Genomic DNA, 13,291 nt, shown 5'->3' on the forward strand with positions numbered 1-13,291 from the left:
AAGTTCTTACCAAAATGTTTTTGTATGCTTGTAAACAATATAATGAGCTGTCATTTGAATAATTTTAACATATACACAATATTGTTGTGCCAAATTTTGAAGCTCTACGTCGTCAAATCGACTTATTCTGATTATGATTATATATACTCTATGGGGTCTACGATGAATATTTGGGAGTGTTACAAACTGAGTGACAGAGTTAAGGTGGAGGGTATAAAAAGAAATAAAAGTTGACAACATTGGAATATATCGGTAGTCCTTAGCCTACTTTATTTTCGTCGCAAGCTTATAATTTCGTTAGTTACCGAAATTATAAGCATTATAATTTTATCAATTTTTGTCGAACAATAAATGAGACCTTTACTTTTCATACAAAAATATTTGAAGAGTCGGACGAATGGGCGGAAATGCATAAATCGAAAAAAGAATATGATTCTATGAAGATCGTTAAAAAAACAATGGTTCTATTTTCTTTCATTTTTATACCCTACAACACTATGTGTTGTGAGTATTATAAGTTTGATTGGGCCAGAATTTATGCAACACCTCGAAATATTAGTTTCCCATATAGGAAAGTATATATGGATCTTCCTAGCTCGCCGAGCTGAGTCGATCTAGCTATGTATGTCCGTCCGTCCGTCTATCCATGTTAATTTTTAATCACGCTACAGGTCGCAATTATTGCCCGATCCTTACGAAATTTTGCATGAAGGTGGGGTTAGGGTCAGAATAGAAGCCTATCTTTTGGAGATGATCGCCAAATGTTTAGGGGTTGAAATGGACCAAATACTGAAAAAATGTCGGATTTTGCAGTAGCTATACAGGTCGCAGTTGTAGACCAATCGACGGAATTTCGCATGTAGCTAGAGTTTAGGGCGGGGAAGAAGCCTACCCATTTGGGTGGTCATCGGATAATATTTAGCGGGTAAAATAGACCATATCTTTAGAGTTGAAAGAATTCAAAATTTTTCATTAAACCGTGAATATTTTAAATCCCGGCGAAATCACAATGCCATCACAAGGTTACTTCTGGCCTTTACATTGATGTTAACATCCAACAAATCGGATATATAGCAAAATATGTGCGATATATATATGTCTATCAAAGAAGGTATTCTTGATAGATCTCTTATATGTCGAGAACGGCTGAACTGATTTCGACAGTTCTCATTAATTCAGAATGGCCTCTTGGCGGGAAAGAAAAAACGTCTAAAAACATCGCATAAAAATATCTCTCTAAAGGTGAAAATATTGAGTTTGTAGCATTTTCTCATATTTTTTCAATTTTGTCATATTTTTGGCATATTTTCATTTTGAATTAAACATTTGGTAATATTTCTGCAGCTAACAAAACTAAGTGATTAGGATATCAGGATATCATATACAGATCGCATTTATGGCCCGATCCTTACAAAATTTTGCAGGGAGAGGGTTAGAATAGAAGCCCTCTCTTTTTGGAGATGATCGCCATATATTTTGAAATGTACCAAAAATCTGCAAAATTTTCAGCAGGTAGTAATTATCGCCCGATCCTCACGCACATTTGAATGGGGGTTACCGCACATTGCAAAAGCCAAGCAGTTTCGGATGGCCATCCAAAAATATTCAATGTGTGAAATAGTTTGCCAACTTTTGTAAACAAAATACGAAAATGTCCATTCCAGTGACTTTTTGGAGAATTCACAAATACAGAAAAAACGCACTTCTGACTATTTCGTTAACGCTGATTCCGTTGAAGAATATAGTCAAATGTCTGTATCTCATATAGATGCGTTTCAGTCAAAAACCAATAATAAATGTTAATCTTTTGCCACTTCTGAGAGATTATAGGTCTTTGGGAAATATTGGTTCCAGATCTAGGAAGACCATTTACGTGCAACATCTTCCAATAAATTGGAAATGAGCAAATTAGTTTAAGTTGCTATTATTCGAAAATTAGAGAACGGAACCTGATGGTTTTCTTTTATTATTTGTCACAATATCTTGTGGAATTCTTCCGAGCATTTCGCCTATATAAACTGTATGGTTTATTATAGTGTTGTAGGGTATTCAACGGTCGGCCCCACTCGACTGTAGCCTTTTCTTACTTGTTTCAAATACAACATATATACCAGTAATTCCCAAAAAAATGGCCCATGGGTCACCACAAAAAAATATTGTGTGGCGCAAATACCACCCCTGTGTTTTTCAAATTTCTGTCCCAGGTATTCCAAAATGCGTATATTAGTCTGGCTATTTTTACCTGCCACCAACAACACTCACGTCACCTTATTTGTTTGCCAATATTCTATTGTAATGGCAAACTTTATAGATTTTGAGGGTATCCGATCTTTTCATAAATCAAGTTTTCACATGGTGAAGGGAATACAAATTTCCACTAGGCTGAACTTAACATCGTTTTTACTTGTTTTCTTATCTTGAGTTCAAGTCTTTGAACTTTTATTCACATTTTAAAATATAGGAAACCTTAGAAAGATTTATGCTTCAATTTAATTTAATACTCCTTATTGCGTAAAAATTAAATTTTAATCATTTTTTTAATTATGAATTTGTATTTTATATCTACAGTAATTCATTCAATACCTTCAGCATTATTTTTGTTAGACTCAAAATATCAGATACGGTTTTTCATACCAACAAAAATATTGAATTAATCTGGCTCTTATTATGGAGTCATTGGCTGTAAAAAATTAATAAATCAATGTTTACGTAGGTGTTAAATAAACATTTTGTTTTCATGCTTACTTAATCAGCACAGTTCATTCAATTTTTCAAAAAAATAATTTATAAAAATTGAAAAAATTTAATTAGTATAATTTAATTTCAAATAATTCTTTTATTACCCAATTTTTAATAAAATGCGACAATTTGAATAATTAAGGCATACGCGACAAAAAAACAATGTTTCATTGTGACGTGTTTTGTTGGTATTTAAATTGATTCGAAAATTAATAAATAAAAAATATTTTTGAAAAGTCATTGGCGTAGGGAATTATTTGATGGAAACTTTTTAATTCAGAAAATTTCGGGGACGTTTTATTCAAATATACAACTAGCGCCTGCTTTCGGAAATAAACTATTTTTTTAGTTTTGACATTCTCTATGACATTCAAGTTGCCAATGCAAAATTTATATTTTTCGAAATGATTAATTGAAAAAACAATCTGCATAGTATACATATTTTGGATAGACTTCTGTAGCCACAAGTGGATAATAAAAACAAGTAAGCAAAGGTTATAGTCGTGCAGGGCCGACTATGTGATACCCTACAACACGATTTTTTGAAGATTTCGCTTTTGAAATTATGTCACGGAGCACTGACCTGACCAGGGACATTTGCCCAATATTTAAGCAGTCCGTCATGCAGTTAGTTGTTGTGGTCAATTTTCCATCCAAAATGCTTAAATCCTTCCCTGTCCTAAACTCTCTTCTCAAGCGTGTCAATTGGCTTCAATTGTGTGATCAAGAAATTTTTTTCTGTATTTGGTTCATTTGAACCCCTAAATATTTTGCGATCATCTCCAAAAGCAAGAGTCCGCTCTGTATCTCTAAATTAAGACTCATCTATATGATTTGCTTGTCTACGATATTTGGCTATATTCGTCAACGAAATCAGCATAAAAGAGCCAAAAGTTCGGCTTTTGTGTATTTCGGATATCGCTTGTAAGTAGTGCTGGTATTTTTCACACAAAAGTAGTGGTCCATTCTACTTACTGTCCTAAACTCCAATTTCATGCGAGATTTCGTCACCTTTGGTTTCTATTTGGTACTTTTATAACGGATTCAAAATCAGGAAAATGTTTAGTTGTTAGTCCATTTCAACCCCCAAATATATTGCGGACATCTTAAAACCAATAGGCATATCCCTTCTTGTGAAAATTTTCGTGAGGATCGGATAATAATTGCAATCTGTATATAACAGCCCCAACCGGTGTTGTAATATGAAAAAATATTACAAATTTATACACTTCAATATTTTAAGTCAAATTAAAAAAATCGCATGCGATAAAAAATATGAAAAAATAAAAATATGTCACAAAAGACCAAAAAATTTATATTAACATCATTTTTGACATCTTTATATGCGATTTTTTTAGATTTTATTCTTTTATGCCAAGAGGGCATTCTGAATTGACAAAATTTGTCAAAATCGCTGCAGCCATTCTTAATATATAAACATTCTAGCTAACATTCCCTTCCTTTGTATATATACATTGCATATATTTTGCTATATAATCCGATATATTTATTATCGGCATTGGCGTAATGGTCAGAATTGACCTGTTTGTCCATTTTTGATTTCGTCGGGATTAAAAATATTCGCGGTTTAATGGGAAATTTGAATTTTATTTCACACAAATGTAATGGTCTATTTCACCCAATAAATAATTGCATAATTGCGACATGTAGAGCCACTGCAAAATTAAGATTTTTTTCGACCATTTCGACCCCTAAATATTGTGCGATCATCTCCAAAAGAAATAGGGTTCTATTCTGACCTTATCCCCACCTCCATTTTAAGTTTCGTGAAGATCGGGCCATAATTGCGACCTGTAGAGTGATTACAAATTAACATGGACAGACGGACAGACGGACATACATAGCTAGATTGACTCAGCTCGGCGAGATAGGAAGATCCATATATACTTTCCTATGTGGGAAATCAATATTTCGAAGTGTTACATAATTTTTGGCCCAATCAAACTTATAATACCCCCAACACAAAGTGTTGTAGAGTATAATGAGCTTGATGGTATCGATAATATTTCTCAAAAAAACAAGATTTTTATTATATCCTCAGCCCAATGGGGTATTTTTTATCTGGTACGGTCATAATATGTATCAACGAAATAACGACTTTAGACCCCGCTTTTATTGGACGAAATCTGTTTGTGGACATTTATAGCAATGCGGCCGATAAATTTCGAAGGGTATATCTTTATCGAACATTGATCGAATTTGAAGATGACCAATATGGACCATTCCTTCCGGTACTCTACAACAACCTTGGTTTGAATTTTAATAGTTAATTTGAAATCAGTGTCCGTCTTCAAGTTCTGTGTTCTAGACATTGTGCGAGGATAATACATATATGTCCATGCTTTCTGGTACCTCCCCACAAATGATTATATTTTTTATTGTCAATTTAATTTATTTTTTTAAAATCATAAAAGAAACCAGTTAGGAAAAGTCAAAAGTCGGGCGGGGCCGACTATATGATACCTTACACCACTATGCATATTGAGTAGAGCTCTCGTAACAAAAGAACTTATTTCAAGTAGATCATACCATCTATCAAAATTTGGCTTTTATATCACTTGGAGGAGGATCATATTAAAAAATATATATCGAAACCGAGATGCGCAAAATGGGAAATATCTTAGCCGTTCTCGATAAAATTTTGCAAATGTATTTCAGAGCTTTATAAGATATCTGGTACCAAATATAACTGTTTTTGAATGCATATTACGAATGTGAGATACTTAAACACCAACTCGGATGGTTATACGAGAGCTATAGCTATATCTGAACCAATTTTCCCTCAAAAATTAAACGTACTTGCTTCTAGACTAAATTCGGTCGAATATGACAAAATTCAGGTAATTTGGACTGATATTGGCACTTTGGTGCACAATTAACCCAAATCGGTTGAAGAATGATTTCGATAGGATATGTCAAAATTCAGTCAATTTGGGCTATTATTAGCGATTTAGTGCACTGCAAACCTGAAATTTAATAAAGATATATATGGGAGCTATTTCCAAATCTGAACTGATCTTGACAAAATTTGAAACATATATTTCTAAGCTGTATCTGATATCTGGTACCAAAGATCGTTGTTGTGGAGTCCATATTGCTCATGCGAGGGACTTAGAACCACAAATCGGATGAAACATATATATTGGAATATAGCTTTTATTGTACCGATTTCCACCAAATTTGAAGTACTTGTTTCAAGGACGAATTCAGTTGGTATTTCAAAAATTCAGTGCACTTGGGCTGATATTACCCATTTTGTTACACTATAAACCTGATATCGGATAAAGATATATATATGGGAGCTATATCCTAACAGATGTATTTTTGGGCTCCACAATTTATCTGGTACCAAATATCATTCTTTTGTGATGGACTGAAATCCCCAAATCGTATGAAAAATATATATGGGAGATATAGCTATATCTAAATCGATTTTCTTGATGTACTTGATTCTAGACTGAATTCGGTCGAATGTGCCAAAATCCAGGAAATTTGGACTGATATTTGCCCTTTGGTGCACAATTAATGCGAAATCGATTGAATATCTATATTTAAATTTGAACCGATTCTCACCAATTTCAATTGGGTTCATCTTTGGGCCAAATTTCATCTCAATCGGAATCGGATTTTGTTCACAAAAATACATAGAGAGGCGGACGGACTATCATGCATAAATCGACTCTGAAAGTGATTCTAAGAAGATCCTCAAAAGTATCTATGGGTCCACGTGTCTCATCGAAAAAACGATTTTTGATTTCAGGTCACTTTGGACGAAATCCGTTTCAGGGCATTTGGGTTCGAACTGTAGGTGTCTGTCTGTCCGTCCGTCCGTCTATCTATCTGTCTAACCGGCTGGTGTGCATGATAACTCTCAGAGGGTGCATCCGATTTGGTTCAAACACCATAAATGAAAACAAACGAAACTAATAACGTACCGCTCACACGTAGTCAGAAACTAATATTTTTTATACCCTCCACCATACTATGGAGGGTATATTAATTTTGTAATTCCGTTTGTAACTCCTCGAAATACTCATGTCAGACCCAACAAAGTATATATATTCTTGATCAGCGTAAAATTCTAAGACGATTTAGCCATGTCCGTCTGTCTGCCTGTCTGTCTGTCCGTCTGTCTGTCTGTCTGTCTGTTGTAATCACGCTATCTTTCGAAAAAAATGAGATAGAAGGCTAAAATTTTGCACACATGTATATTTTGCCAGTAGGCAGGTTAAATTCGTAAATGGGTCATGTAGGTCCAAGTTATCATATAGCCCCCATATAACGGTATTCGGTATTTTGATGATTTTAGCGACATTATTCATCGGAAGTGTTTCAAATTTGGCATTTGAATTTCGTAATGGAAACTACAGCCTAAGACAGAAAATTATCTGTTCAGGTCCATGTCTTCGTGTAGCCGCCATATAACGGTACCCCCTGATATTCGGTATTTTGATGATTTGTGCGACTTGTTTACCGGAATCGTTTCAAATTTGGTATTTGAGGTTCGTAATGGATACTACATCCTAAGTCAAAAAATGAGCCATGTAGGTCCACGTCTTCATATAGCCCCCATATAACGGTACCCCCCGATATTCGGTATTTTGATGATTTTAGCGACATTATTTACCGGGAATGTTTCAAATTTTGCATGTGAAGTTCGTAATGGATACTTCAGCCCATGCCAGAAAATTGTCTGTGCAGGTCCACGTCTTCGTATAGCCCCCATATAACGTTACCCCCCATATTCGGTATTTTGATGATTTTAGCTACATTATAAACAGATTTTTCTTCACGTTACGCATTTAAATATTGTAATAACTTATGACAAAATTTGCCTATGCAGGTCCACGTCGTCGTATAAGCAATCGGTATTTTTAAGATTTTAACAGAATTTTTAACGTATTTTTTTTTTTTTTTTTTTTGAAATTGCCAAATTTGTACCAAATGGTGGAGGGTATTAAAAGTTCGGCCCGGCCGAACTTACAGCTTTTTTACTTGTTTTTTCAATCGTTTTGTACTACTAACAAAACCACATATATTTCAATGGCAGTAGTACACAAACAATACGATTGCCTTAATGTAATTCGGCTGTGAGTTGCCGAGCTGTATCGTTTGCGAACGAATCGCCGGGAAACGTTTCCAAACTTCGATCGAGTTCGAAGATGGACATTATCGGCCCATTCCTTCTGGTGCTTCCCCACGAAATGTCAACAGTTTCACGGGAAATAATTTACCTCATATAACAAGAAAGGATCATCCAATTTTATGCAAACTTTGCAAATCCCAATATTTTTATCAGTGCTAAGTCAAGTGCGTAAAAGGATAATATCGGTCCACTCCATAAAGTACCTCCTCCACAAAAGGTCAACACTTGGAATATGAAGTTATAATCTCTTCTAAAATGTTAAATAAGAGTCAGGCTGTCTTTAAAATTTGCAAATCCAAATATTTCTACCAACACCAGATCTGGTGTGAAGACGGAATGTATCGGACTATTCCTTCTCCCCACAAAGGTCCAACATTTGGAATAATTATAACTTTTATAAAATGTGAAAGAGGAGTCCGATTTTGTATAATATTATGACATGCAACAATCCCATGTAAATACGACCACTTCGTTGACTCGTTTGCCAGTTAAAATATGTGAACAAAATAGTTTTCGCATTGTTATCCGTAATCTTGCCGAAGACTTTATATACTTATACTTGATAAACTAAACTCATCTAATTAAAATATTGAGGGAAATGAATAATTAAAATATTAATTTCCCTCACATAACACCGCCATTATTAACGCCACTGGCCAGAAGAAAAAACCATAACCGGTTACCGGCGCAATGTTGTTGTCGTTTGCTTGTTTTGAGTAAAACACTTTATGTGGTCTATGGCCGAATTTTTTGAATACATTATACCAAAGTGGAATTCCATATTACACAGCCACCGACGACGACGACAGGGAGAGAGTTTAACCTTGATCTTGGCAATGTAAAAATTTATCATCCCGCTTATTAGCATATTAATGATGCAGCGATTTTGGGCATTATTGGGGTGAATGCATGTTGTTCTAATTCGAAAACAAATAAATAAATGAGAAAGTCATGCTGCTGGGCAGAGTCATTTACCAATCGTCGGTTGCAGGCGAACGAATTGTGTCAAACAGTGAGTGAATATTTGAGTGATTTACTCGATTGTTTGACAGACAGACAGACAGGCAAGCAGGCAGACAAACAAACACGGGGAGTGCTACATTTGATGTGACGTGAAGTGGAGTACATAGCAAAAAAAAACAAATAACAAACCATTTAACGAGGAAGTTACAGTGAATAAGCGCTTGAGTGGGCACTTGAAATTACCGAAATGTTCGCATTTAAGCTCTCGTGTGCGGTATGAAGTGCTGATGTTCTACTTAAATGATTTGCATAAATTCACTCAACAATTATTATATCATTACAGTTGGTGTGTAGTTTGGTTGTACTAAGTTGGTTAGGAGCAACGGCAGCCGTGGTAATACCGGCCAACCAGGCCCAACACAATTTCGTGAGATACAATGTTCATTATGAATACCCCATCCAGCAGAGGCCGGTAGCATTGGCACCTCAAACGTATCCGGCACCACCGAAATTCCAGCAAAATCTAGTGTATTACAAAAATCCTGAAGTGCGTCTGGTACCACGCCAACAGTATGCGCAACAAGCCGTGCAGGCACCCAGTGCTGCCGAACCCAAAAATCTCATTTATGTTTTAGTTCAAGATCCCAATTACAGTCCCCGCCCAATACAACAACAGGCTAGCCAACAGATCTATCGTCAGGTCTATCAAAATCCACAGCTCCGCTACGTTACATACAACACTCAACCGGCAGCCCAGCCAGTCTATCAGAAGCCCGAGGTTCGCTATGTTACCTACAACCAACCGGCCGATGCTGAACGAATTAAAGCTCAGATCATTCAACAATACGGAGGCAATGTTCAAATCTCGTACTCTGGCTAATGCTGTTGTTTGCATTCAAATTATTTTTCATTTTTTTTTTTTTTGTTTTCAATAAATGTCATTCAGCAGATAACTTACTGTACAGAAGTCTGTGTTAAATGCAAATTGAATTCTAATTAGTATTCCAGTGTTGGCATGTTCTGCTTAATAGGGTTGTCATTTGGATTACATCAATATATTGTGGATTAGAGCCAAGAAAAATCAACCGATCTAATTTATATTATGACAATGTGAGAAACTGTCGGGAATATAATATAAAACGATAGGAAAAAATTGAAAAGTATTCATGGAATTAAGAGAATTGATTTCCTTACGGCGGCTATGTTTATATTATGACAAAAGTTGCTAAAAAGGGGGAAATGAAATGTGGTTCAGAATAGTCATTCCCAGTCAACTTTTGAACAGCAATTGTAAGTAATTGTTTTTGGAAAGGTAAGATGGTAACTTTTCTCCAATAAATCTTTCACAAAATTCGGTTTAGGGATTCTTGAAAAACTCAGAATAAATTGGTATTCATATGTCCCACTTACAATAGAATTCCAAAAATGTTGTCTGAATGACGATTTCATGTCCACCTTTTTCGACTTCAATTACTTAAATGTAATAAGAGATGGACACGTTTGGTCTATAACTGGCTTATTTTACCATGAAATAAACTTGAATATAATTGTGGCATTTTTCAAGCAGAGATTCAATTAAGAAGGCTGCCCAAATGGTATAAGACCCTTAAAACTATTAAGTCTGGTGCCAGTAAAATTAAAATCCTCTTGCTAATGTGTGACATCATTAGGCTTTTTGGGTCCCAACCCATAACTGACTAAATGAGAATCAACGCCCAGACGAAACGCCTGAAGCTAGAATCTTAAAATTATGCACAAGGATCAGTTTTTGATAAGGCTGGGTTTTTGGAAATTCGTTCCAAACGGGTACGAAAAGTACAAAAATGTTCTAAAAATTGATATTGACGTCTCTGTTGGTACCTTTAAATGAGATATGGGGGTGGTTTTAGAAATATATACTACAATTCAAAAGAAAACAAGTAAGCAAAGGCTACAGTCGAGCGGGGCCGACCGTTGAATACCCTACAACACTATAATAAACGATACAGTTTATATAGGCGAGATACTCGAAAGAATTCCACAAGATATTGTGACAAATAATAAAAGAAAACCATCAGGTTTCGTTCTCTAATTTTCGAATAATAGCAACTTAAACTAATTTGCTCATTTCCAATTTATTTGTAGATGTTGCACGTAAATGGTCTTCCTAGATCTGGAACCAATATTTCCCAAAGACCTATAATCTCTCAGAAGTGGCAAAAGATTAACATTTATTATTGGTTTTTGAATGAAACGCATCTATATGAGATACAGACATTTGACTATATTCTTCAACGAAATCAGCGTTAATGAAATAGTCAGAAGTGCGTCTTTCCTGTATTTGTGAATTCTACAAAAAGTCACTGGAATGGACATTTTCGTATTTTGTCTACAAAAGTTGGCAAACTATTTCACACATTGAATATTTTTGGATGGTCATCCAAAAATGCTTGGCTTTTGCAATGTCCGGTAACCCCCATTCAAATGTGCGTGAGGATCGGGCGATAATTACGACTGCTGATAATTTGGTCGTTTTTGGTCCATTTCAACCCCTAAATATATGGCGATCATCTCCAAAAAGAGTAGGCTTCTATTCTGACGCTCATCTTATCCCCATGCAAAATTTCGTAAGGATCGGACCATAAATGCGATCTGTATATGATATCCTGATATCCTAACTACTTAGTTTTGTTAGCTGTAGAAATATTACCAAATGTTTAATTCAAAATGAAAATATGCCAAAAATATGACAAAATTGAAAAAATATGAGAAAATGTTACAAAATCAATATTTTCATCATAAGAGAGATATTTTTATGCGATTTTTTAGATGTTTTTTCTTTCCTGCCAAGAGGCCATTCTGAATTAATGAGAACTGTCGAAATCAGTTCAGCCGTTCTCGACATATAAGAGATCTTTCAAGCATATCTTCTTTGATAGACACATATATCGCACATATTTTGCTATATATCCGATTTGTTGGATGTTAACATCAATGTAAAGATCAGAAGTAACCTTGTCATGGCTTTTAATTTCGCCGGGATTTAAAATATTCGCGGTTTAATGAACAATTTTGAATTTCTTCAACACAAAAGATATGGTCTATTTTACCCGCTAAATATTATCCGATGACCACCCAAATTAGTAGGCTTCTTCCCCGCCCTAAACCCTAGCTACATGCGAAATTCCGCGTCGATTGGTCTATAATTGCGACCTGTATAGCTACTGCAAAATCCGACATTTTTTCAGTATTTGGTCCATTTCAACCCCTAAACATTTGGCGATCATCTCCAAAATAAATAGGGTTCTATTCTGACATTAATCCCACCTACATTTTAAATTTCGCGAAGATCGGGCCATAAATGCAACCTGTAGAGTAATTACAAATTAACCTGGACAGACGGACGGACGGACATACATAGCTATATATATATATACTTTCCTATATGGGAAACCAATATTTCGAGGTGTTACATAAATTCTGGCCCAATCAAACTTATAATACCCCCAACACATAGTGTTGTAGGGTATAAATACTAAATTTAGTATTGGGTGAAGAATAGAGCTGAAATTCTGAAAACTTATGTACAGAGTGAGATAAAAAAACTGCAACAAAGTCAAACGCCATAATTTTTAATTTTTTTTTTTAAATTTAATTGAATGAAAGCAAAAAATGTCGGAAATAGCATCAAATTTTAGAAAAAGTTTAGATTTGCTGGAATTGGTCACCTTTGGCACGAATGGCCACACACTGCCCGATTGTTGCTCTGCGGTGTTTTGACCCATTCTCGGCGAAGCGCTTGCTTGCTTTCCACAATGCTCCAGACACAATAGTCCAACGGATTGGTATCCGGAGATTTCGGTGGCCATTGTGCGCTGGAAATGAAGCGAGGAACCTCATTTTGTAACCATTCTTGGGTGGTGCGTGCTGAGTGCGATGGTGTTGAGTCCTGTTGGAATGACCAAGGTCTGCGGCCGAAATGTTTGCGTACCCAAGGCTTTAATACACCCTCCAGAATATTTTCGCGATAATATTCGGCATTTATTCTGATGCCACGGTCGATTAAAACGAGCGGAGAGCGACCATCGGCTGTTACGGCCCACAACATCACCATGGCGAGCGCTTGAGTTCTGGTGGCCAACCGAAGATGCACATTTTCAGCTGACCTATTTGGCAAGTAAACAGGATCATTCTGTTTGTGTGCAAACTCATTTTCTCATCGGAGAAAACTAAATTCGGCAGGTCACCACTTTCGGCCAAGCGAAGCAACTCTTTAGCTCTTTTGAGTCTATTTTCTTTCTGTTGCGGTGTAAGTTCTTCATTTCAATGGCTTTACCCCGAGCTCATTTTTCAATATTTCCGAAAGGAACATTGCGATATGTTCAGCTCACGAGCCATTTTTCGGTCACTGCGACGCGGGTTTCGATCAAGTCGCTTCTTTAC

General features: G+C 35.7%; 1 protein-coding gene across 1 annotated transcript; it reads left to right on the plus strand.

The window, feature by feature from the left end:
• The first annotated feature begins 8,861 nt into the window (after positions 1 to 8,861).
• On the plus strand, positions 8,862 to 9,856 carry LOC101892201 (uncharacterized). Its single transcript, XM_005176319.4, has 2 exons — positions 8,862 to 9,143; positions 9,213 to 9,856. The coding sequence occupies exons 1-2, from the start codon at positions 9,117 to 9,119 to the stop codon at positions 9,747 to 9,749; spliced, it is 564 nt and encodes a 187-aa protein (XP_005176376.1). The 5' UTR covers positions 8,862 to 9,116; the 3' UTR covers positions 9,750 to 9,856.
• The last annotated feature ends 3,435 nt before the right edge of the window (positions 9,857 to 13,291 follow it).

This window comes from Musca domestica, unplaced genomic scaffold (genome assembly GCF_030504385.1).
Source record: "Musca domestica strain aabys unplaced genomic scaffold, Musca_domestica.polishedcontigs.V.1.1 1, whole genome shotgun sequence".
In the NCBI taxonomy this organism is placed as follows: domain Eukaryota; kingdom Metazoa; phylum Arthropoda; class Insecta; order Diptera; family Muscidae; genus Musca; species Musca domestica.

Excerpts from the sequence above, each read along its gene's own strand:
- LOC101892201 (XM_005176319.4), top strand. The coding sequence starts at position 9,117 with ATGTTCGCATTTAAGCTCTCGTGTGCG. Across the intron at positions 9,144-9,212 it reads CATTTAAGCTCTCGTGTGCG|TTGGTGTGTAGTTTGGTTGT; the intron begins GTATGAAGTGCT and ends ATATCATTACAG.